We start from the raw sequence: 23,957 nt of genomic DNA on the forward strand, positions 1-23,957 counted from the left end.
AAGGTTTTCTGTTTCATTTAGTGCAGAAAGTGAGCAAGCATCACTAATCCTCCAAGAACAGAAACTACTGAACTAAATAATGTATTGTAATGTGTATTCACAGGGGGAGAAAGCATGATAGTATTTGTATTTCCATCTTCCTAATGGTCTGTGTTCTAGCTCAATTAATTTTTTTGAGCTGAGCACAGACCAGACCTGGACAAATGTGTACTGGGTTACACCTGCAGGTGATGGTGGTCTATGGGGTTACTACAGGAGTATCATTTTGTCATTGTGGAATGCCTTAGGACTCTGAACTATTTTTTGCTTCTCTGGTGTGTGATTATGAACTGCGAACTGTAAGTCAGTAAACTGTTAAATAGTGAAAACTTTTTTCCTATCCACATCACTTTTCCCTTCCAGTCCTCTCTTTGAAGGCTGTGCTGTCAGCTGCTCTGTGGAACTGTGGTCCCCACCTCTGCCAACATCAGCAATCAGCATCAGCAATTGCTCTGCAGTTGTTCAGCATTAAGCAGACAGAGGCTCAGTATGGCACAGAGAATGACTGAATGTCCTACTGTTGTCCATGCTACAGCGTAATAAATGCAGGCACCTTCAGTTAATAACATTTCACTGGAAATTAATCTATCTGACTTGCACAGTTGTGGAATAGTGTTAGTCCAATTCAGAGTAACTAGACCAATCTGACTTATTTTTTAGTAAAACTGAAGTACTATACGTATTGAATTAAACAGTTTTAAGCAAACATTTCAGCTGGTTAAGTAGTGCTTTCAGTAAGATAGTAAAGCAGTTGGTGCATGATAATTCTGTTGTAGCGTTCAAGCATGAAATTCTGAGCTAATATGTTCCTGGGAAGAATATATTTTTCGAGTAGGGTATGAAACTGCAATTTGTCTTTCTATAAGACGATTTGTTAGATTGGGAAATGTTTGCATGCCACTATTTTCTGCTTTGTAAAAGACAACCTGAAAATTGCTGTTAGGTTGTTTTCTTATTTATAGGACTGGTTTGTTTTATAAACTCAGCATCTTTTGAATATTAAAAGTGATGCATCCTGTAAGGATAAGAGGGCAAGATCATCAGCACCTTGGTGAACCTCCCCACGGACTTTCTCATTGCAGCAGCAGATGAGCATCAGTGCATAACACGGACAAACAGGCTGCAGACAGACACCTTCGTTACTGGAGGCTCTTTTCCACAGGTCACAAGGAAACAGTTTAAAGGAGTGTAGGACTGGTAAGTTGACTGGAGGAGAAAATCTTTAGGGCTTTCCATCCGCAAAGATTACATTCACAGCTGTTCAGTTCTCTGCAGGATTTGTAACTTGATACACTGAGCATAGTCAGTATTGCACTTCAGCAGCATTGGTTACTGTGGTAGTGCTCTGTAATCTGTAAAAAGAACACGTATGTGGTGGGATTGTTCACTTTTAGCTACAAGTTTCTATGTGTCTTGAAGTGCTATGAAAACAGGTAATCAAAAAAGCTGATTAAAAGAAATTCCATTGAGTCTAGGAGTACTGTTACGCAAAAGAAAATAAGATCGAAAAGGTTTTGCTATTGGCACCTGCTCCTTAAGGACACACGGCTGCAGAGTCAGCAAGCAAAGGACGCTGCCTTTGTGTGGCTTGGCTAACAGTTCTCCTGCTGCGAGTCTCAGGAGATCTTCAGTAGTTGATGCCTGTGTTGTCAGGCAGAAAGTTCCATGAAACTGTAGGCAAACAGAAGCGTTTGAACTGTGTTTCAGCCAAAGAGTGTCCTAAAATCTTTATGAAATGTAGCCCTTCTTGGGGAGAGTAAAAGTGGGAAAATGCTTTTCCTTGAAATACCAGAAGGGTAAAAGGGGCAGGAGAAGAGAAATTTAGATGTATGTTGATGGGCAGTTTAAATTCATTGCAGCAACATTTGTCAGTTTCCTTGAAACAATTGTTTCCTCTTTTCTTGCTCTGCTGATTGTGTTGATAGTTCATCTGCAGGACTCAGGTACATGAAGCGTTTGTTTGGTTTTAATTTTTCTTTCCTCTTTAAGGGGACCAACTGAGTCTCTTTCAGATGTCTCCCGCTCCACCCGCTGATCAGGGTGCCAGGCTGGAACTTCTCGGACGTGGCAAACCAGGGATATAATTTTTCCACAGACAGTCTTTCTGTATTCTATTTTCAGTCTGCTAGCATGTTTCAGTAATGGAATTCTTCAATTTGAAGTCAGTGAACATGTTTTACACACAGAAATGCCATTTTTCAAGCTGACAATATCCCCATTGTAGCAAAAATGAATAAATGACATGATGAACTGAAGGGGTGTGCCACTTCAAAAAGGACAAAGCATTCCTGTGTTTCCTGATAACATGGGAATCTCTGAGTGTGAAAAGTCAACCTGTTTTGCTTGGTACCATTTCAGTGAATGAAATCTACTTTATGTGGCAGACAGCTGAGCTTATATGGGCATGACAAGGGGAAGGATTGTTTTGGATTTGCATGGGTGGAACCAACAATATTAATTCAAATTTGTTTTACATTTCAGGGATTCCCATCAGTTTAGAATGGTTTTCAAGCTTAAAAGTGAATTAAGACATTTATCTAAAAACACATTTTGCATAGTATGTATCCTATATTTTAATAACTGCCAAGCAAGTACTTGAATCAGGCTCTTGGAAGCATAGCTAAAATACGGCTGCCCTTTATGGGTGTGACACTTGGAATGAAGCTGCAGAACTACTCCGATACTCAGTAGTAAATAATTGTGCTACTTCTCTTTCTGTCAAGCACATTGCTTTATAAATGGCTTTTTGAATTGTCTGGCAATTTTCCTTTCCTTTTCAAAGCAACACAGTTTTTCTTTGCTGCTTGTCAGGCCTTTTGGCATTTTATACTTTCTTCTGGGCAGACACATGCTGACTTGTTCTTTTCTGTAAAAGTTTAGTGTTTTGGGCTTTACTATGCCTTGTGGTGGAAAAAATAGCCTGGGGAGAACGAGTATGGATTGGGAACTCTGGGCTGGTACTGATAGTGCTCCAGAAGTCCTCAGGACAGGAGGAAGTTAAACAGGTGCCCAGTTTTTCATGAAGTTATGTTCTCACAAGCTTTCACATATGTAAGAATGAGTATTTTATTCAGAGGATAATTTTGTTCACATTTCCTCATCCTGTGGCAAAGTACCTTCTCACAGAGACTATGAAGTCTTTCTGCTGTAGACTTTTAAAGGGGACTGTATTTGGGGTGGATTGTGTGACCTGATGTCAGACAGCTAAACTGAGAGCAACTGCATCAGTACTTGAAAGGAAATTGTTCAGGACAACCGATCAACAGCAGCTAGCAATGGATAGATCAGTGTCATGAATACTGAAGATCAAATCGGTGGCAGTGGGGATTCTGAGTTTAAATTTCCCTAGAGTAATATTGTAGGGCGAATTACCCAAGGACATAGCTTGGTAATATGCTGGGTTTGATAGCTACACATCTGTGCCTCCAATCTCGCCTAATTTTTGACTGGCAACTCTTTAAGGGGTTGTGCTCCAGACAAGATTAGTGAAAGAAATAAACTTGGTTAGAATGGCTTCCACTGCAGGAGGAGGCTGAGGGGCTGCGTAATGCCTTCTGAACATAGCCTCTTGGCTGTGTGACTGTAGTGACATTTCCAGTCACATTTTGTTGTTTTTTATGTAAATAGTCTAGAGGAAAGGAGTATATCAGGTACTTTTTACTTAAATCTGTGTGCAGCTTTTGTATTGCTACCTCAGGTGAAAGGCAGGGATGACTTTTAGGCCCTGGATATCCTCTTGTGTATCCGCAGAGCAAGACAAAGATACATCTGCAGACCAGCTGGAGGTCACAGCCTAGCAGCCACAGCAGAAAGGATTGTATGAATTCTCCATAATCTCCTCAGTGTAAATTCAGACAGGTTTTCTGAGCCTTCTTTATTGAACACTGTGCTTGGCCAGGCTGAGTTAACTTGAAATGCTTTAGGGTCCCTTTAGCTGTGGGGACAGCAGCACAGCGAGTGTGTCAGTGAGCACACCCTAAAACCAGTGTAACTGCACGTATGCTGCCAAGAGCTAAGATTGCGGCTTTTTACTTGGAGAAGGACTTAGTTTAAGAAATTGTTGAAAACTGTTGTGTTCTTTTTTGAACAATGACCATTTTACAGGTATCACCATCATGGCTGTTTGGGAGTACTTCTCTGGTACTAAGATTCAAGTCTTGTCTTGGATCTCATGCTGTAATGTATTGGGTTTGTTTGAATAAGGGCAAGGCTCAAGTAGTGGCCACAACAAATTTAGCCTTTAAACCCAGAAAATTAGAAAAGCCTCCAGCAAGCTATATCACTTCTGAATGCTAGTCTCTGGATGCCGATTCATGACCTTTTACTGATCTGAGCAGTGGCCAGATCTGCGTACCAGCCAGCTCCATGCTGACGTTTGTGTGAGAGCCGATACCCCCAGTCGGACCGAGAGCACAGCAGTGCCTCCTGCGCTCCTTGGCACGCTGTGTCCACCCGTCAGACACCATGCACCGAAGCGTTCCAACAGCTGGATCTCCGTAATGTGCTCGAGGAAGAACTCACTGATGGAAGGAGCTCGCAGCTGGTGGGTGGAAGGTGTTAGCCTTACTCAAGCAGCTAAGGTAATGAGAGTGCCAAATAGTTGTTTCCTGCTAGATACACAAGTATACAGGAGCAGCTTTCCAAACAAACTGTGTGGAAATGCATTGAAAAGGTCTCAGATACTCTGTTACATTCTGAATTAACTGAGCTATTCTCTGGCTGTATAACGCTCTGCATAGACTGTTTTTAAAAATGCATATTTATGCTGAACTATATGCTTTTTACCTTAGGGAAGATTTTCAGCCAGTCTATATTATGTGGTGGTTTTGTAATCAGAGCTGATGTTTAACATCTGAGCTGAGTCACCAGATCTGAGTCCAAAGGAGACAAGAGTGTGCATGTGCACTTTGCTTCCCCTTTTCTTCCCCCTTCCCTCTCTTCCACCCCACCTCCCTTACCCCTTTCTCCTGTATGGAAATATCAATCGCTGTCAAATTTCAGCACATTAATTTTTACTATTACCTTAAAATACCTGAATACAGTTTCCAGAAGTCAGTTCTTTCATCATCATTGCTTTGGGCTATAAGCTGCTTTTAAAAGTATCCAGTAATTGTCATATTATGGAAGGCTAGGGGCTTTGTTAGAGGAAAAAATAAGCAGATCAGCAGAAAAATAACATGTTTCTGAATTTAACTTAATCTGTTTGATCTTCTGGATACAACAATTTCTGGATGGTTACTATCCAATTAACATAAAATTGAATTAAATTTGAAGTTAACTCCATTAAAAAAGGCAATTAAAGGTCATTTAAATTGGATTTAAGTTATGTGTCAGTTTTTAAGTTTCCTATCATTTTGAACATATTCTGTTTTGTAAAAAGAACACCAGAAATTAAAGAAATATCCCAAACTGGCTACTCAAGAAAATCATTGAATACAAATTTACTATCAGTGTGCCCAAGTTTAGAAGAACTTGGGGAAAAGAGAGAAGCATCTTTCCCTTCTCATCTCTCCGAGGTATATTTAACAGCCTTGTAATTAAAACGAAACAGTGATGTCAGAGTTATAACAATGTGATTTTTCAAGTTTATAGCGTATCTCTTTTTCTTTTTCTTCAATCACAAATTCTGTAGGTTTACAGTGCTCTTTTATTCCTCTAATGTACCAGTCACTGGACTTGTTCACATTGCTTACCTGGATAATTTATTATTATTTAAAATATGCAGATCTAATGTGTATTCAGCATTCCATGCAGCAATATTGAACAGGTTTAATTACATTTTAGCTGCAGGCTCTCATAAGTTTTCTGCTTCATATGCTAGGACTGTAATTGCATAATATTATGGTGGCTATATTTTTGAAATATCAAAATTCGTGATCTGCTGGAAAAATACTAAAATTCTATTACAGGATGCAGATTGATTAATTCACATGCTAAATCATCTTGAAGACTTAGAATATAGCCATGGTCATGGAAGTAAAAAGGCTGTATTATCCTCTGCTTGCTAAACAGTGGAAAAAAACAGAGATCATGACTGGCTGATCTTTCTTGGCACTTGAATGTTGTGACAATTTTTACATTTGCTGTTATTTGGAATGGCTGAATAGGGAGCATCCAAATGGGTTAGCTTTCCTTGAATCTGATAAAACAGTAGCTAGCAAGGAACAGTCCTAATGATCAGACAGTGAAAAAATACCTTCGGAGAGAAATTCCATGGTGTGGATCACAGGAAATGTGACGAGCAGAAATTCTTGGAAATATTCCAGGAGGAATGACAAATCCTGAAAGAAGATGGGCCTCTGGGCAGAAAGCTGAAGCTTTTCTCTTATTTCTGTCAGTATAGAAAAAGATGCTTCGTGTCATCTTTGCTTGTTTGTTTTTTTTTTGTTTGTTTGTTTGTTTGTTTGTTCGTTTTTGTTTTTGTTTTTTTCCCAGACCAAATCCGTGTCTCCAGATAGTCATAGAAGTACCAGAAAACAGGTCTGGAAGGAAACTTAAAGAGCTACTAAGCTCTTCCCTTTATCTCAGGCAAGATCAGCTACCCATGATTTTTCCAAATAAATAGCAGGTAAATGTCACCAGTAGGGGTCCATCTGTCCACATCTGCCATGTTAAAAATCACTAAAAATGTGTACTAATAGTAATGCTTCAATATAAAGGGAAACGAAAAGTACTAAAGAACTGACAAGTTAGCACTAGTGAGAGGAAGTTCAGCAGCTGCATCTCACTACAAGCCAGCAGAAAGAAGGCGCCTGGTCTTTGCTTTGGAGGTGGATGCGCATCACTAATTGCTAAACGAAAGATGTTTAGTTAAAGTGTATTAATTTGAAGTAATTGATTTAAACATAAATTTTAAATAAGCATTTTAAATATACTTCAGTACATTAGCACCAAACATGTTGTAAAAGCTATTGTGCAAGAAGTGTGTGTGTGTATCCTTCTCTGATATGAGACTCTCAGAAATCTGAAATGAAGAATTTTAACTTGCTGGCAGGTGTTTGAAGTGCTCGGTGCAGAATTTGGGGGGTGGGAGGGTGGTGTCAAAGCCAATATCAGAAGGAAATTTGTGCATAGATGTTTTGGGACGTACTGCATATTTCAAATGGAAATATCAGCTGGAAAGAGCTACAGCAACGAAACAGGCTGGCTTTGAATTCTGTTGGGAGGAAGGCCTCTGAAGTTCTGAATTTATTCAAGATAAAAGTTATTTTTCAGCCCCTATGAGCTCAAAGTTGGTCAGTTTGAGGCCTTTACTTTACTTTACAAACATCTGTTGTGGCAATTGGAAATCTTTGTATGGCATAAGGCAATGCCACACACCGTGTGACTGGGAAACCAGCGTGTTTGCTGCTCTCCGTGTTCTCAGTGCATTCTGCTTGCCGGCATGATTATGTGGGTTGCTCATCCCTGCCAGTGAGTGGCATCAGGGAGGGCCACCAAGCACTGTTTGGGGCAGGTTAGGCTGGACGTGTCCTGCCCATGGGGTGCTGGTGCATGGAGCACTCGCTCCTCTTCCCCATCAGCCATCCTTGCTGATGGGTGGTGTTGCAGGGCTGAGGCATGCAGCCAGGCTCCAGACGAAATGCATTTATCGGTGCTTCCTCAGCAGCACCCTGGGTCACTGCTCGCAGCTCCAGCCTTGTCCCGCGGTGCAGCAGGCGGCTGTGGCACTCAGGGCCAGCCCCTGCAGTCTGTTTGCAGCAGATGCTGCGGGAAGAGGCAGCAAGCGAGACCCGTAAGGCACATGAGAGATCGCTGCATAAACACGAAGTGAATCACGGTTATGAGTAAGATAAACAGGGCAGCATGTGAGCTCCGTGTTGCTTTGTATGGCGGGATGCTTTTTTTGGCTATTCCTGTGCTGGATTTCCCAGACTTTCATTCATGTATTTTTTTTTTTTTAAACTGTAGAGTGTTTGTGTCAAAAATGCTTTGACATTGCTTTGGAATCTCCTTTAGTGAAGAAGACTAAAGTCAAAGGGATTTATTCTACTTGTATTTTGTGTATTGTATGGAACCTTTAAAACTCTATTTTTCCCAGTTCTGGTCCGTCTGTGAATAGTAATTAAGAGGTATATTTAGATAAAAAGTAATCCTGATTTTGCGCCAGTCAGAAATGAAAATAAAATCAGTCCTATTTTTCTCTAAGCTTCTTGTGAAGTGCTGAAGAAAAAAAACCCTGTGATAAGGATAAGCTGCTTTGGTACCGGTTTTACTTTACAACTGAAATACTTTGCTGAAGTTGCTATCCAGTAATTCTCACGTGCCTATATTTTTCCTAGGCTTTAGATTCCATTTCAATTTTTTGGTTTGCGTTGAGCAATATTCTTTGCACACTTGATCCAGCATGGAGTGAAACTCCTGCTCCGATCCCACTCAGCCTGAGTGCCCGCACTGCCGTGTCTGGGAAGGTGCAGGGAGCCCATTAGGCATGCTGTCAGCACGGCGTGCTCCGCATGCAAATGCTGTTTCACTGGCGCTTAGCGGGAGGTGAAGGTGGGAGGATAATGCCTACTTTCAGCCTCTGGTAGGATGTATCTGTTAGTGTGCTATTAGTTTTGTTATTAACAGCAGGCTTAACCAAATGGTAGATAAGCAAGTCATTTTGCAGACAGCAAAGCGCTGTGTAAGGCATTCATCTCAGTTGCAGACTGCAAATAATTAAATGAATGGTGCTCTTTCTCTCTTCCATCACTCCTCATGACTTGGATTTTATAGCTATCATCTTTTCCTCTCTTACAACACAAATGTCATATTTATTTCTTTACAGATCACCTTAATGAACCTCTCAGCTTACTGTGAGCTGCTACGTAGCAGTTTTATGTGGTACTGGGTTTCCTTTGCAACCTGTTTCACTGAATATAAAAAATAATCTGAAAGCCTATGAGTCCTGAATTTTTTGAATGTTTTTTTTTTTTTTTTTTTCTGTAATAGGAACTCATTTACATGGGAGTTTAGTTGGTTCTTTGCAAATTGACATCGATGGCTTTAAGACAGAGTATTTATTGGAATCATTGTTTAAGCATGACTTGTTTAGACTCCCAGATTTGTAAGTAGAATTGGAGCAGCTATTCAGCATGTAGAGTTCTGCTTTGCTTTACCTTTAGAAATTGTAATTGTGCCCATGATTCACCAAAATGATAACAATTAAGACTTAAGAAAATCGACTCTCGGAAAGGAGCTAACAATTTTCTCAGGCTGTTCTTGCCTCTCCAAGTGCAGGATAGTTATAGCTACTACAAGTTAATTCCCATGTGTGCTTATACATGGATGAGTTTGTCCATCTGCTGGATATAAATTTTCAATATGTTCCAACAAATGTCAGCGTTGCCACGGGTACAATGTACTGCTCTGCAGCTCAAAGATGTTTTTACATCCCTCCTATTTAAAACTTTGTCTTTAACTTGCACTCTTCCTGACTGTTGTAAAACAACTGTACGCAAGGGTTCCAAACAATGTAAAACTCGTGATAGGGGACAGAAGAAAATGAACTTGTTAGTGCGTTATCAGTCAGTCTGTTAATTAACCTCAAATGGTCTCTCTTTTTCACTCTGTGTGGCTGTTTACAGGATCTGGGCAACAGCACATGCTGAAAGAAAGAAACTAAAAAGGAAAAAAAAAAAAGGAGAATCACATAATGTTGTTTGGAAGTTGGTGTCCTCTGGGACTCACCTCCCTGCAGAGTTTGGAAAGCAAGGGCTGATCTGATCTCAGTAGGCTTCCATGGGTTATTGCCATAAGGCAACTGGGGAACATTCCTTATTTATACTTCTGGTCTCAAAGTCTCCCAGTATTTTCAAATCTAGAATAGGACGCTGCACAGAGAAACAAGAAGCTGATTTTCCAGACTTTCATTTAAGAGAGCTTGTTATGCAAAGTTCATCATTGACGTTGGTGTCAAAGGCAAAGTACCCAGGAACACAACAGAGAATGAATTAGTGAACCCTGCTGACGTCCAGCACCAAAAATAAAATGTTTTGTGTATGCAGCCAAAACATTTGTGTACGCATGCTCATGTCAGGAAAGACTGTCCTGCGTATTTTAAGATGTAAGTATGGTAATCTCCATGTCGCTTCTGGATGCAGAAAGTTATTACCTCAATTTTTGTTTATTTCCTTTTCTGCAATGTTTGATGCTGAACTATGTGCAATGCGTGATGAATTGCATACAACTGGCTGAGTTGAACTTTATTTTTTGAATTTCTTTTTAATATTTCAAAAAAAATCAAAGAAAATTTGCAAAAAAGGAAAAGATTCTATGACACATTGAAAGAGTGCATACACTGAAATGTTAAAAAGAAAATTCAAGATGAGCGGTGGGAAATGGACTGAAGGGAGGAAACAGTTTTTGAAGGGTCATGTGCAGAAAGAAGAATGAATAGGAAAAGAAAACTGTTGACTTTTTTTTTTTTTTTTTAATTCTGTTGATCACAGTCTTGGGATCTCTGAGTGCTCTAGGTGGTTTTTTATTTTTACTTACTAAATGTCTTTTGACCTCTGCAGGCAATGGTGTCTTTAATAAACCAGTTGTCAGATGTGTGATTGATAGCAGTAGTTTATTCTAGGTCTAATTACAATTCGAAGGCTCTGGAAGTGGCCAGGCAATCCATTTATTTCTTATGGGCTCTACCTAATTCTAAATTAGAAGCTTACTTGCTGGAAACCAGGATTGTTATAGCAGCTGACATTCAGTGCTGTCTGACAATGCTCAGGTTATTTTAAGACAACAAAGGTATCTGCGTGTGATAGCTGAAGGCTGTGACACCAAAAAGAAAGCCTGAGAATAATACACAGATATCACATTTACTTTTTTTTTTTTTAGTATGTGTACACGCACACATCTTTCTTATATATGGTTGTTTGTATATTTAGACATATTTTGAAAAAGGCAAACGGCTTTGGTCATAGACACGTAACTTAGTGACAGAAATTTCCATATCCCCTTCTATGCCAAGAGGTTCCCCATCTCTGATTCTATCCTGCTGCAAGCTGTTCCCTCTGTTTTAATATTTTCCTGTTTCTATCTTCCTTTCTGATGATTTATTTCAAGTTGTGAGTAATGTGAGGGCTTATTTTCAAATAGTAGTACGTTTATTCGCTCATTACAGATAATGAGCTGCAGGTTTTGCACGTGAAGGCATGGTATGATATTAGCTTGATGTTCCAGCGAAGACCACGTAGTATCTACTCAGGGTTAGAAGAAAGATGTTGAATTTATAAGGCCTGTGCTTTATCATGTGTGGGGAAAAAAAAAGAACAAAATCTTACTTCACAGATAAACTGACTTGGACTAATTAAACATGTACCTGTATTCTAACGCACCTCAGACAGTGATGTGATGTTTTTTGTTTGATGTAGAGAATCCCAGAACCTATGTTTGTATCTTAAAAATAACAATAATAAAATCCTTACAAAATAATTTTATAGTAGCATAGGTCTGTGATACCGTATTGCTACTGAAGTGATATGCCCAACATTATTAATATCTTTAACACTTCTCTGACTCTAAATATTCAATGTATAGATTCTATCTTGGATGCTTCGCTTTCTGTTGCATTCTGGCCTATAAATGTTATTTCACGGTATGTAGTTAACTCTGGATGTTGTTGCTAATGATTCATGCTTTTTTATTTATAGAAGTTTAAGTGGCTGTAGCGGTAAAGTAATGAAGTAAAAGATCTAATCCATTCTAGGTTTCTGTAGGAACTGTCCTAAATTAAAATATTTTTGCACTAAGACCTCTGCGTTTAACGTTTGACTGAATAACCTGCTGTTGCACTTCAACAGTTTCTTTTTTTGTTCTTCATGATAGATCTCTGAACAACAACTTTTTCACATAAATTGACGAAAGTGCAGAAGAGATGGCCAGTTCAGCGCGAGAACATCTGCTTTTTGTGCGACGTCGCAACCCACAGCTCCGGTATACTCTGAGCCCAGAGAATCTGCAGAGTTTGGCATCTCAGGGCACCATGGCTGAGAACATGAACTTGCAGCGTGCCAACAGTGACACTGATTTAGTGACCTCAGATAGCAGATCTAGTTTGACAGCCAGCATGTATGAATACACCTTGGGGCAGTCTCAGAACCTCATTATTTTCTGGGATATTAAAGAAGAAGTTGATCCGACTGACTGGATTGGACTTTATCACATAGGTAAGCCAGAACCATGTTGTAATAATTTGGTGTGTTTCTTGCTTTTTTTGTTACTTCGTCTTTCCTTTTCAGATATGCATTCTGGCATACTACATCATTAATCTAAAGATAAAATCGGGGAAAGATTGCAGAGAATTACCTTGGATTGCACTTTGCTTTTCTTAATGCAGTGAGCTATGAGAAGACATTATTAATGTAGGTCTGGTTCCATAGTGACTTACTAGAGGACATTCCCCTTAAACAACTAATGTGCATATGATTTCTGTGTTCGCTTTTGCGGGTGATTGGTTTAGAGTGGAAAATGTAGAGTACCATATTCATCATGTAACTTGGCATACTTACTGTCCAATATTTATACAGCTTTTTGGACAAGTAAATTCTTAATGTCCGTGAAAGGGTATTTTGTGTAATTCTTTGTTTTTGTGGAAATGAAATTGTATCCGTTCTGAATGAGTGAGAATTTCTGTTTATGAAGTATTCTTATAGATGGAAATCCTCTGAATATTTTTTTTCTACTTTTTTTTGTGCTGTTCAAGAGGAACATAGAAGCATATATTTCATAGGAGGGAGCTGAAAAGAGCTCTAAGCTAGCAGGCAAGGGCCTGTGGGCAGTTTGTGCATTAGTAAGGAGTGTGGCTTAAAAGGAGTGGATCAGTAGGTCAAAGCAGTTTGTGCCAAAACCCTGACATCAGCAATATATTTGGTTCAGGTTTTTACACCGTATTATGTTTAATCAGGTCCCGCGATCCAAACATTCCTGCTGTGCATGTGGCTTGGAGCTGTCCAAAGGACAATCTTTATGATGCCACTAGGAACTGGAGCGTATTTAGTAGGTAGCTGTACAGGCACATGGGGTTTGGTCTCCTTTTCAAGGAATCCAGTTCATGTGCATTAAAATTGCTCTCTGAATTAAACCTTTGCTCAGTAACTGTGATGTTTGGGTGATCTGTTTCAAAATAGCACTGCTTTTCAGAATCTAATTGCTAATGTAGAAAGACTGTTGGTGTAACCTGCCAGAAGCAGGTGGAGCAGAAACTGGTGGAAACAGGTCTGACTACTGGAATTGTGTCCGTGCTGGGACCAAGCTAACTGCAGTGAAATCAGTCAATAGGCTTTTGGACAGAGAATTATTGTGCCAGCTTTTTCCAAGACATCCTGTTGCTGCATCACTTAATGTTGCATGGTGTGGAGCTGCTATTTCCCGGTCTTATTCTTTTTCTTGCTTTTTTTTTTTTTTCCCCCAACTTTACTGAAGATCCACAAAATAGACAGTAGGACTTGTGCTGTTCAGTGCATAACTAGTTGTAAAAACTCTACTGGAAAAGCTTCATAAGCTTCTGGAATAAACTATGGATATGTCCTAATGTTTAAGCCACCTAAATCAATCATCTCCATAATCAAAAGGCACAGATCTTTCCAGTAGCATTAGCAGCTTGAAGTGTGGTCTGTGCTGTAAAATACACAAACCATTAAAATGAAGCTTTTTTTTCTAGTTTAATTACACTGAGAGTTTCCTCTGAAAAAGTTGAAAATTTTCAGGTATTTTTAGGTTAATCAGCTTCATAGCACTTCAAGATTGGTATTCAAGATACTGGAGTAGAGCGTACTTCTATAAAATTCTAATATTTTTTTGGTGATTTTATCCTACTTTATCATGATTAAAAATGTTTCTACCTTCTGTTTTTCAAGCCCCTAAAGCACAAAACAAAGTTAAGTTACTACAGCTTCTTATAATCCTATAAGGAATAGCCAAATAATGTCCTTATGTCTAGAAACCCCATCATGCTACTGTGTAATATCAGAGTATGATATGTGTGTCTGGTGTCCTGTTTTCTTTTTAAGTAACGAAAGGTCTCAGAACTCCTTCAGCATGTAGCTTTCTTCTCCTCTGCCACTTGAAGTCTATCAGCATAGGTGAGAGTTTCGTTACTCAGTGTAAAATAGATCTGAGCAGATTTCTTTAAGACTTGTGGTTTCCTCATTCTGAGCGATGGAATTGCACGTTTTGCACAACAGAGAGATAAAGGTGTGATCAGTCTGATAGGCATTCTTATCTATCTTTGATTTTTTTTTTTTTTTTCCAGTAAACTTTTTGAACTATCTAACATCTTTAAAAGTAAATAAACATGTAAATAGTGAGAAGCCTTTCATTTGCATATTTTTATATACCTTGCTAAGCTGTGGAGCTAAATATGGAGCTAAGATACAGGCTATTTGTTGTAAGGCAGTGTGCATGTATTTTAGAAGTTGTTCCTGTGGACTTTGGTTCTGAGAGTTTACCAGCTTTGCAAGCTTTCACATGGAGTTTAGGGAGAAATCAATTGGTCAGAAATACTGCAGGGTATAATCCAGGATTTGCAGTCCCTTGTAATGATTGCTGTACCCCCAGTTCCCATTTAACACTTTGGAAAGTGCGGACACTACTTATTTTCCTAGGAGAAAGATGTTTGTGGGTGAATATATTTAAAAATAAAAGCTCTGTTCCCAAACGCATTAATAAAATTTTGAAGTATTTGGTTGAGGTTATCCATTCTGGTCTTTCTTTAAAATGGAAACAATTTCCTTTACGCAGTTCCTCTGCTGTGGCACTGCCTGCTGAAAGCAGCACAGATTTTGTGCGGTCACTCACGCAAGACAGCTCCAGGTGTGTGCCAGCTGTACCTCCAGTGTCCCTGCACATCTTCTAGTAAAGCACTGTTTTTTCAGGGAGCTAGGAATAGAAAAAGGCAAATATTTTGCCCTCACTAAAAACAAACAAAACAAAACCCACAACAGCTAAAGTGCATGCACACACACGCACACACACAAACAAAAAACAAAAAAAAACAACAAAACAAAACAAAAAAAGCACATTGCATAACCAAAAGCCCAGTCCAGTGGCTTTTTCTTTTATGTTGATTGTACAATTAGCTTTCATAATGAAAGCTGGATCACTGGGAAGGGCGAGTGGTTGTTAATTCTGTAAATGAACAGATGGAGAAATTCTAAAAATGAATCATCGTTTCTGAGCTGAGGTTTTAGTACAGAGAGATCTGTCAAAGGTCTGGAGCAATCCAGGTAAATTTTCACTTCAAATTAATTTTGTGGAGTACATCTATTACAAACAGAATTGAAAATGACACACTGGGAAGCTGTCTTCACTTTTCATTCATGAATGTATTCAATTAATTCTCTCATTATTTGCTCTTCAATTAACTTTCATTTTCTATCATAAGAAAGCAGTTATTTCTGTTCTAAGTTTTACCGCATGGTTAAAATTGCAGTGGTTTATGAGGAATTTCACCAAACTTATTATATCCCTTTCTTTTTAAGAGACTGTACAAATCACTCTTTCAGGTACATCAGTTGGTACAGTTGATCATAAGAAAGTCAGTAACCACTCACTGTTTTTCCTACTACGTGATATGTAGAGGTTTATGGCTAATTAGCTTACACTGGGGAATAGTAGATGGAGCTTAGAAAAAGTGTGATACAGCTCCGGCAAAATGTTGGTCCGTTAAATGTTTATGAAAATAGTTTTTTTTAATTATTATTTTATTTTTAGAAACAGGAAAGCCTAAGGTGGCTAAGGCAGACTCATTTTATCCTCAAGAACTGACATTCTTTTTCAGTGCCTTTTTTTCCATACATATTGGAAGTGAAGAAAAAGGTGGGGAGGTATGAGAGAAATAAAAATATGGTTGCTTGTATGCCCAGGTGGCTAGGAAGGCCAATTTCATCCTAGCACGTATCAGAAATAGTAGGGAAATAGAGACGGGAAGTGGTTGTCTCCCATTATTCGGCTCTGGTGAGGCTGCACCTCGAGTACTGTGTTCAGTTTTAGGCCCCTCACTAGAAGAAGGATATCGAGGTGCTTGAGCATGCACAGTGAAGAGCAATGACACTGGGGAAGGGACTAGAAAACAAGACACCTGAGGAGAATCTGAGGGAACTAGGGTTGTGTCGTCTGGAGAAGAGGAGGCTGAGGGGAGGCCTCATTGTCTTCTACAACTGCCTGAGAGGAGGCTGCATCGAGGGGTGTGCTGGCCTCTTTTCTCAGGTGATAGCACATGAGGAAATGGTCTTGGGTTGCACTGGGGGAGGTTTAGATTGGTTGTGAGGAAGAATTTCTTCCCAGAAAGGGTGGTTGGGCCTTGGAATGGGCTGTCCAAGGAGGTGCGTGGTGGAGTCCCCATTCCTGGAGGTGTTTGAGAGACATGTGGACATGGCGCTTAGGGATGTGGTTTAGTGGTGGACTTGCAGCATTAGGTGGATCATTGGACGGGATCATAAAGGTCTTTTCCAGCCTAAAAGATTCTATTTTGTAGAAAATAATGCACGTTTTATTAGGAATTCGTTCACTATAGTGTCATCAGGATACTCCTCCACGGTAACTTTTGATCTTTAGTTAAATACAAGAAGTTGAACTTAACCATGAAAAATTTTATATAGCCAAACTCATGCTCAGTTTCTCTACAATTCTATATTTTAAGGAATGCTTTTAGATCCAAGTGTGAATTTGATGGTTTCTGCTTTAGTACCGTATGTGTATTTTCCCCCATTTTATCACCTTGCATAGCAGAAATGTGATCTGTTATCTTGTTGAGGGACTGTTGTGTACAGAGGGTCTCTTTTCCAAGCATGTTCCTAAGGATTACCAGAAGAAAAGTGTATGCAAGGGACACAGTGTATTCTGTGGAGGAAGGTCTCTTTTTTTTTTCCTTGACTATTTCTGGTTTTGTACTGCCTCAACTCTTTAAAGTGTCAGTAACACTTCTTGAACAGTCTTGTCCTTGAAGTTTTGTTAAAGCAGCTTTTTAGCTCCACAGGCGTGATCTGTGGAGAATGTAGATAGTGCAGCTGTAGGAGCACAGAAAGGCGTCCCACTGAGACTACGTGAAAGCGGAGAAATGTTATTTCTGAGTATTGGCTTCTCTTGGGGTAAATCAAGCAGGGTTGCATGAAACTTGAAATTGTTGAATGTAAAATACAGGTTTATCGTTTTGAATTCAGTTTTAAGTTTGCTTGGAGTGGGTTTCTTTCTTCCTGAGGACTGGTTGTGAAGATTATCAATTGAAGGTGACAGGGCAGGATGAGATTCAGAGGGGAGCTTTTCAGCGGAGGTAATGTACCTTTGAATAATCTGAAGAGTAAAGGTAAATTTCTAGTGTTTGTCTTAATAAGAAGAGGCCAATTCTATTTTTTTTTTTTTAAACACAGTTGGATTTAGACTGAAAACTTACTTCACCTTTTGAAACAGTAGAAGACTACACTAGTTAGCAAACACCTCTTGCATCCTCCTAGCCCTGTGAAGTTTCCCTTGTGCAGTACTGGCCCAGCTTTTGCTCTGTGCTAGTTCGTTACAAATACTTGTTCCACACAATATATAAGCTATTGGAGTTTTACAGGTGCCCTACAGTGATCAGCAAGTGTAAATGTTCATTGTAGACATGCTAGGACTCTGTCTAAATCTTTACATTAATTTCAGAGATTTTTTTTTTTTTTTCCAATATTGGCCTTTTAGTGAGGAAGATTGTGCAAAATCTTAGACCTAGATAGAATCAAAAAGGAGAAATGGTAGCTCAGTTCCAATAAGCCAATGCAACCTGTCCAGGTTTTCTTGTCATTGCGTGTTATTGTAGCAGCAGTGTACCAGGACTTCCTTGGGAAGTGAGACCTCTTAAAGAAGGTGAGCAGAACAAGAGCTACCTGGGTTTACAGCCCAAGCAGGTACCAGGGTGGAGCGGCCATGGCTCACAGGATGCTGAGTGAAGCCAAATCTTGATGAGTTTTATGGGTTGCCTACAAGTCCCATAAAGAATTCTGAAAGTACAGAATAAAGAATAAAAACTCAGGAGAGAGAAACAAACCCTACATTTGGTTTAAATAGATTAACTCCCATGGCCAAATTGCCTGGGTTGGCCTATTTTTGTCCTAATTTATGGAGTTCTAATTATGAGATGCATGCCCTTATTCTAGAGAGCTTTAGCACATTTAAAATGCTAGCTACCAAAGGTCATTATATTTATTCCCCTCATCTTCTTCTCACAGGCTGCTTGACTTTTTGTTTTACCTACAGCATGGATCCACACCAAAAAAAAACACCACACACACACACAAACAAACAAAACAAAACAAAACAAAACAAAAACAACCTGATGCAGAGCTATATAGGGCAATTTAGATGAAATCTAGGTTTATACTAAGCCTCCTAGGGTAGTGAAGTTTGGAGCCTTTCCATTACATGTCAGACAAGATTAAAAAGAAAAAAGCTTTCGCGTAAACTGCCTTTAGTACATCTACAGTAATGGCTTAAATTAGACAGAGAGATTATAAAATTTTAAGATACTTTATCCTCAAAAGATTTCTCTGGTTTCCATCATAGAATACATACAAAATAATAACTTCATTATCTTCTGGAAAAACCTGATTACTTACTTGCTTTTTTTTTTTTTCCTTCCTGTTTTTAGCAATATGATTACTTTATCTGAAAATCTGAGCAGTACTATTAATTTCTTGTGGCTATTTACTCTGCATAGCAGTAATATTTTGCAATTACTCCTAGTGTTGGCTGTTGCTGAAATCTGTAAAACGTGGGCGTGACTTTCTGTGTAGAAGTCAGTCCCTACCCAGCTTGGTCCTTGGTAGAGGCTTTGGCTTAGACTTCCAGGAGCCTGGCTTTGTGCTCTTTGTGTGAACAGTGTGTTACGCTCTTCACTGCAAAAGTTAGAAGAAATGCATAAAAGGTGCTTTCTCTGTGTTTTTCTTGCATGCAGCAGATACCTTATTAAGAAACACTCATAAAACAAAAATACACATATATGCATTAAAATACACAATATTTATTTTAAGGAGAAAGGAAAATAATTCCCTGATTAAAAAAAAAATAAAACAAAATGAAAGCCCACCTTTTCCAAACAAATAAAAAGACACCCTAACACAAGGCAACATTATGGTAAAATGGAATATTATGAATTCAGAAATGTATATAGTTTTACATTATCCAACGTTTATATTTGCTGTCTTCCCATCTGCTGGAACAGCCACTTGCCATCAAAAAGGCAGGGTGGGAAGCACACTGCTTTCTATCCAAAGGATTATAAATGCTGTCATGCCAAAACCTTTTGCAGTGGAAAGCTGACAACACAGCTGAAAGAGTCATCCCTGAAGCTACTTTTGTCTAGTTTTGAGGTCAGGGGTATCTCAAAATTAAAAACACAATTAACTGTAAGGTTTAGATGTTCTGGCAACACTTTGTCACAGCTTGAACTTCTTCCAGACATAAATATCACACTACAATATTCTAGGTTTTGTTTTTGCTGTTTAAAGACACTTCCTGAGCTGTTTTCTATCATCAAATCAACATGCCATGCAGTATTTTCAAAACAATTTTGAAAATGTATTCAAAGTCACTGACAACTGTGCTGAGAAAGTAGTTGCATTAATTCATTTATGGATCTGTTTCATGTAAGTAATAGATTATGGATTAGTTTTTGCATTATGCACAGTGTTAGAATTCCTGCTTTAAATTTTTTATGAAGTTCTTGGCTCCTTTATCTGCACAGATTTATCAATGACCCCAAGAATCTGAATTAATGGGGAAGTGTTACAAGCTGAGTGTTTTATGTGTATGTTAAGGACGTGAGCAGTGTAATTAAAACTGGTATCCCTTGAAAAGGTGAAACACATGCATAGTAGGACACTGAAACTAGCAGCTTATATGTAGGTGTGTTTAATAAAACCACTTAATTTATGCTGATAAGCAAAATTTTAAATTATAACTGGAGAAAGTTACTCAAGTATTGATCCTGGTAGGCCTCCTTTCCTAGCAAAGCCCATCAAGACGTGTCTGGCATCAGAGAAGCATTGGTGTGGGGTGAAGGTGCTGTAAGAACACAGGCTGGCTGTGCTTAGCTGGCATCTACTCCTTGGGACAAGCAAAGCTTCCAAATGCCTGCATTGGCAGTGTTTCCTGTCTCTCCGCCTGGCAGCATCCTGGCCTCCAGCGCTCTCGCTCTGGTGGGCAGCCAATTCTCTGGCTAGCAAATCCCATGCTTAGAGCTTTGTTCCAAGATCTGCTCGGACTCTCTTCACAAGATCTGCCTCCTTTGTCTAGCAGTCGTTTGAAGTTAATGTCCAACTGTTCAGTCTTCTGGGGTATTTCAAACCACTAATCATTCATTGCATCGCTAATATGTCGGCAGTCCTTGACAGTTGCTTTTTTTTTTTTTAATATAAAAAAAAAGGTAGGTTCATTGCCTTTGTCATTCCTGGGCTGGCCTTGGGCTTTATGAATCCTTTATATTCCTTTATATTCTGCAGTAATGCAAAACAAAAAAGCATACAATTTCCACAAAAGTAATTGTAGTTTCCCAGGTATTGTGCTAAGGAGAAGAGGAAAAAATGCTGCAGAAATTCATTACTTTGCATGGAAGAAGCAAGATTTGTAATATAAAGGACTCAGAGAAGGTAAAGGAGGTTATTCTGAAATTTTATAGAATATATTCAAAATAACTTGCATATAATCAGGTCTTAAAGGGAATGGACAAGTGTTATTTATTCATAAAGTATGTATCTAGGAATTCAGTTTGAGCTTGATCTGTTGTTGCACATCACTGTTAACATCAAGCCCTCTTTAACGCCGTGCAGAAGGAGGCTTGATGGATATAGGTTACCAGTTCCTAATTTCCTTACAGAAAGTATGATTAGAAATTGAGTTCCTGCTTTTCACTGGCAATAATTCTCTGATCATTGTTATTCAGTTGCCACTAGAAATATTCATCAGCAAAGACTGTATCAACACTAGTGGTCCATGAATTCTTTCTGCATGGAGGATTTAAGCGTTCTGGTGGTTATAAATATGCTTTACATGAGAGGAGTTGTACACCAGGATAACTTTAGATTCTAACTGAAAGCTTGGACCTATCAGATGTTGCTCATGAAGAGAACTAAGAATTGAAGGCATTCCTTGCCTTGCAGGATCAGGACCTTAATCCATGTTTCGTCTTTACTGTCAAGCATGGAAGCTTTCTTGCATATGAAGCCAATTAAGTCTAAATGGGTTTGACTTTATAAGATGAAATACACGTAGTGGAAAGCTGTAGCACAATACCAGGCACGTACCACTGTCATTAAGATAAATATTCAATAATGGCCTCTTAAAAAAAGGAACATCTTTCTATGTTCATTGTAGTCTAATTTGTGTATAGAGTTTCATGCATGACATAGTTCAGCAGATGGCAGCCTGCAGGGAGAGAGAAAATTCAGTTGACCATTTTTTCAACATAGATGTATCTCTGAATTTTATCAGACTTGCAGTCAGGCAGTTGTTTGCAAGGTACTGAATAGGTATGCGACAAGCCATCAAAGTCAGTAATGGGTAAGATTTTCAGTGTTGTTAATCTTTGATGGGGGTAGTACTTAATCATAAAGCCAACAACACTATTTCTTTCATGTGTTCTTCTAAAATATTTGAGCGATTGGATGTAAAGTGTATTTTCCATTTTTTTTTTTTTTTTTTTTAAACAAAACACAACAATCTGTTTCCTGCAAGTAAAATCAAACACAACCCTCTGGACATTAGTTGGATTTTACCAAGCTATGGCTTTTGTTGTTCGTTTGGCTAGACATTTTGAATCATTATCACATAAGATTTTGATTTTAGAAACCAGTCTTAATTACAGCACACTTAATTGCATGTACTGCTCTTCTGCTCAAGCAGTTCAATAAAAATTACCACTTTTGAGATTAGTGTGGATTACTGTCTTCAGTGCTACTCTTTACTGCCCCTTAGACTGAGTGGAAGTACAGGTTATGACGGGAAAATGTAGAGATTTACATAAGAGCAACATAAATGTGATTTACAGGAACCCCTTTTACTGTTCATGAAATAATCGAGAAGTACAACTCACATCATCAGCAGTAGTGACTGAAGACGTGATTTCTCCTTGGTCTTGCTTTCTCCTTTTCCTTCTCTCACAGTCTTGTTCTTCTGCTCCCTTTCTTGGACTGGTACGGCTCTTCCAGTCAGTAGAGCTGGGAGGTAAACCGTCAGGGAACTTACTCTCCAAAGAGTACGGCCTATCTCTGCTGATTTAGCTTTTTCAGTTGGATGAGGGAGAGCAGCAGAGGTAGCTCAAGTGGCTTATAACCAGGAGAGCAGCTGTCCCTGTGGGCTGTAAGTCACTGCTAGACCTGCTTGGCTGCGACATTCAGCAGCGACTCCAGCAGAGAGGGTGTGATGGGATGCGGTCTGTAGGCTGCTATAATAGGAGTACAAGTCTGACTGTGCTTTTTGTAATTACTTATTTATGCTCTGGGTTTACTTATATTTCTGAGAGTAGCTGAGCTGGTGAGCCTTTGTTTCCAGTTGCATTTAAATTTGAGGTTCTGTGGTTTGCTTGTGGAGTCCCTGGGAAATTGCTGTTCTTAAAAATACTCTGATAAGAATTTTAAAATAATAGTGGAAATATTTTTATCTGTAGGTGCTTTCAAGATACTTAAACTAATGAATCTCTACCATCATTGACCTACACAATTTTGCAGACCTTTTGGCTATTGCATGTTAACACTGGGAGAGAGGAAGCTTTTTACTTCGGAGATATTTATCTCCTTTATTTTTAGCCAGTGATAATTGTAATATAATTGACTGATTTCTGGCACTCTGGTAAAATGATACCGCTTCTAAAGAATTGCAACAAGACCTTTGTGTTTCTTTTAGCTTTGAGCTTATCCAAATTAATCGGCACAGCCATTTAGTAACTTGCTATGAGTAGAGTTTGGCTTCTTCTGCTCATCTGTGAGATGAGATTAAGGATTTGAGACTAGAAAGAACTATGTTGGCATCCTTTCTGTTTAGGAGGTAAACCTTACCCTGCAGAAGTAATCTATCATGTTACAAACCTGCTAAAGCATATATGTCAAGAGAAAGATCTGGGGAATATATGGGGGGAAAAAGTCATTCCTATTACTTATAAAACGACATGACAGTGCTGAAGACAGAGTAGTAGTTTTTCTCATTGTTATCAAGTATGTTACTGTTTATACTGTCCATGCGTTACTCTGGAGTTAATTTATCCTGGAAATTCTAAACTCTCTCTTGGTAAAGTGGATTGAAAAGATCCTGGGCAATCTTCCAAGCTCCTTTTTCAATCTTCTGCATCTGCTGCGTGAGAGATAATGAAGAATAGATTATCAAGATGCTATTGCCTGGGTAATGCCTTTTTACTTAGGATTGCTGTGCAGTTAGACATAGTTAATCCAAACCTCATCATAAAATACCATTTTAATTTCAAATAGAAAACAGTCTTCTGTTTAGCTAGAATGAATCATTGGTTACTTTGAGGTAGATTATTTGTTGAAAACTCCAGACACTGTGAACAATTGAAAGATTTTTTTGGGGTATTTGGATATGAAGGGCATTCATCTAAAAATGACATTTGACTAAAACTTGAGTTTTGTGATTTGTTTTAAAGATGAGAAGACTCTGAAGTATTTTGTTTCAAAATAGTGGAGCAGGACAGATTTCACTTTTTGGAAATCTGAATCACTGTTTAACACTAGGCCGGTTAATGTTTTGCTCAGACAAAGGTTGAGAAATTTCATTTTGAAAATTATCTTCCTAGTAATATGCTACATAACCTGGAAAAAAGTGCTGGATTTTTGACTTTTGTTAGTGCATAAAAGAAAGCTGGAACCTTCTGTGTCAAATTTTTGAATGCGTAGAGTTTTGGGGGAGGTGGGCAGGGAAAATTCCTATTTATATATTTATTTAAGGATACACTGGCT

The 23,957-nt window shown here is 38.8% G+C and overlaps 1 protein-coding gene across 4 annotated transcripts in view; it reads left to right on the forward strand.

Annotated features, from left to right (window-relative positions):
* The window catches only part of HECW2 (HECT, C2 and WW domain containing E3 ubiquitin protein ligase 2), a 161,501-nt gene that overhangs the window by 37,872 nt on the left and 99,672 nt on the right, over positions 1-23,957 (forward strand). For 2 of the 4 annotated variants that reach the window (XM_082763823.1, XM_082763821.1), the window contains exon 2: positions 11,851-12,191. In XM_082763823.1, the coding sequence (XP_082619949.1) occupies positions 11,900-12,191 (292 nt within the window). In that variant the 5' untranslated portion in view covers positions 11,851-11,899. Of the gene's footprint in view, positions 1-955; positions 1,237-11,850; positions 12,192-23,957 lie in introns of those variants that run through there. The other 2 variants (XM_082763822.1, XM_082763825.1) reach the window with 2 other exon arrangements.

The sequence above is a fragment of the Aythya marila genome, assembly GCF_965140915.1.
Source record: "Aythya marila genome assembly, chromosome: 6".
Lineage (NCBI taxonomy): Eukaryota > Metazoa > Chordata > Aves > Anseriformes > Anatidae > Aythya > Aythya marila.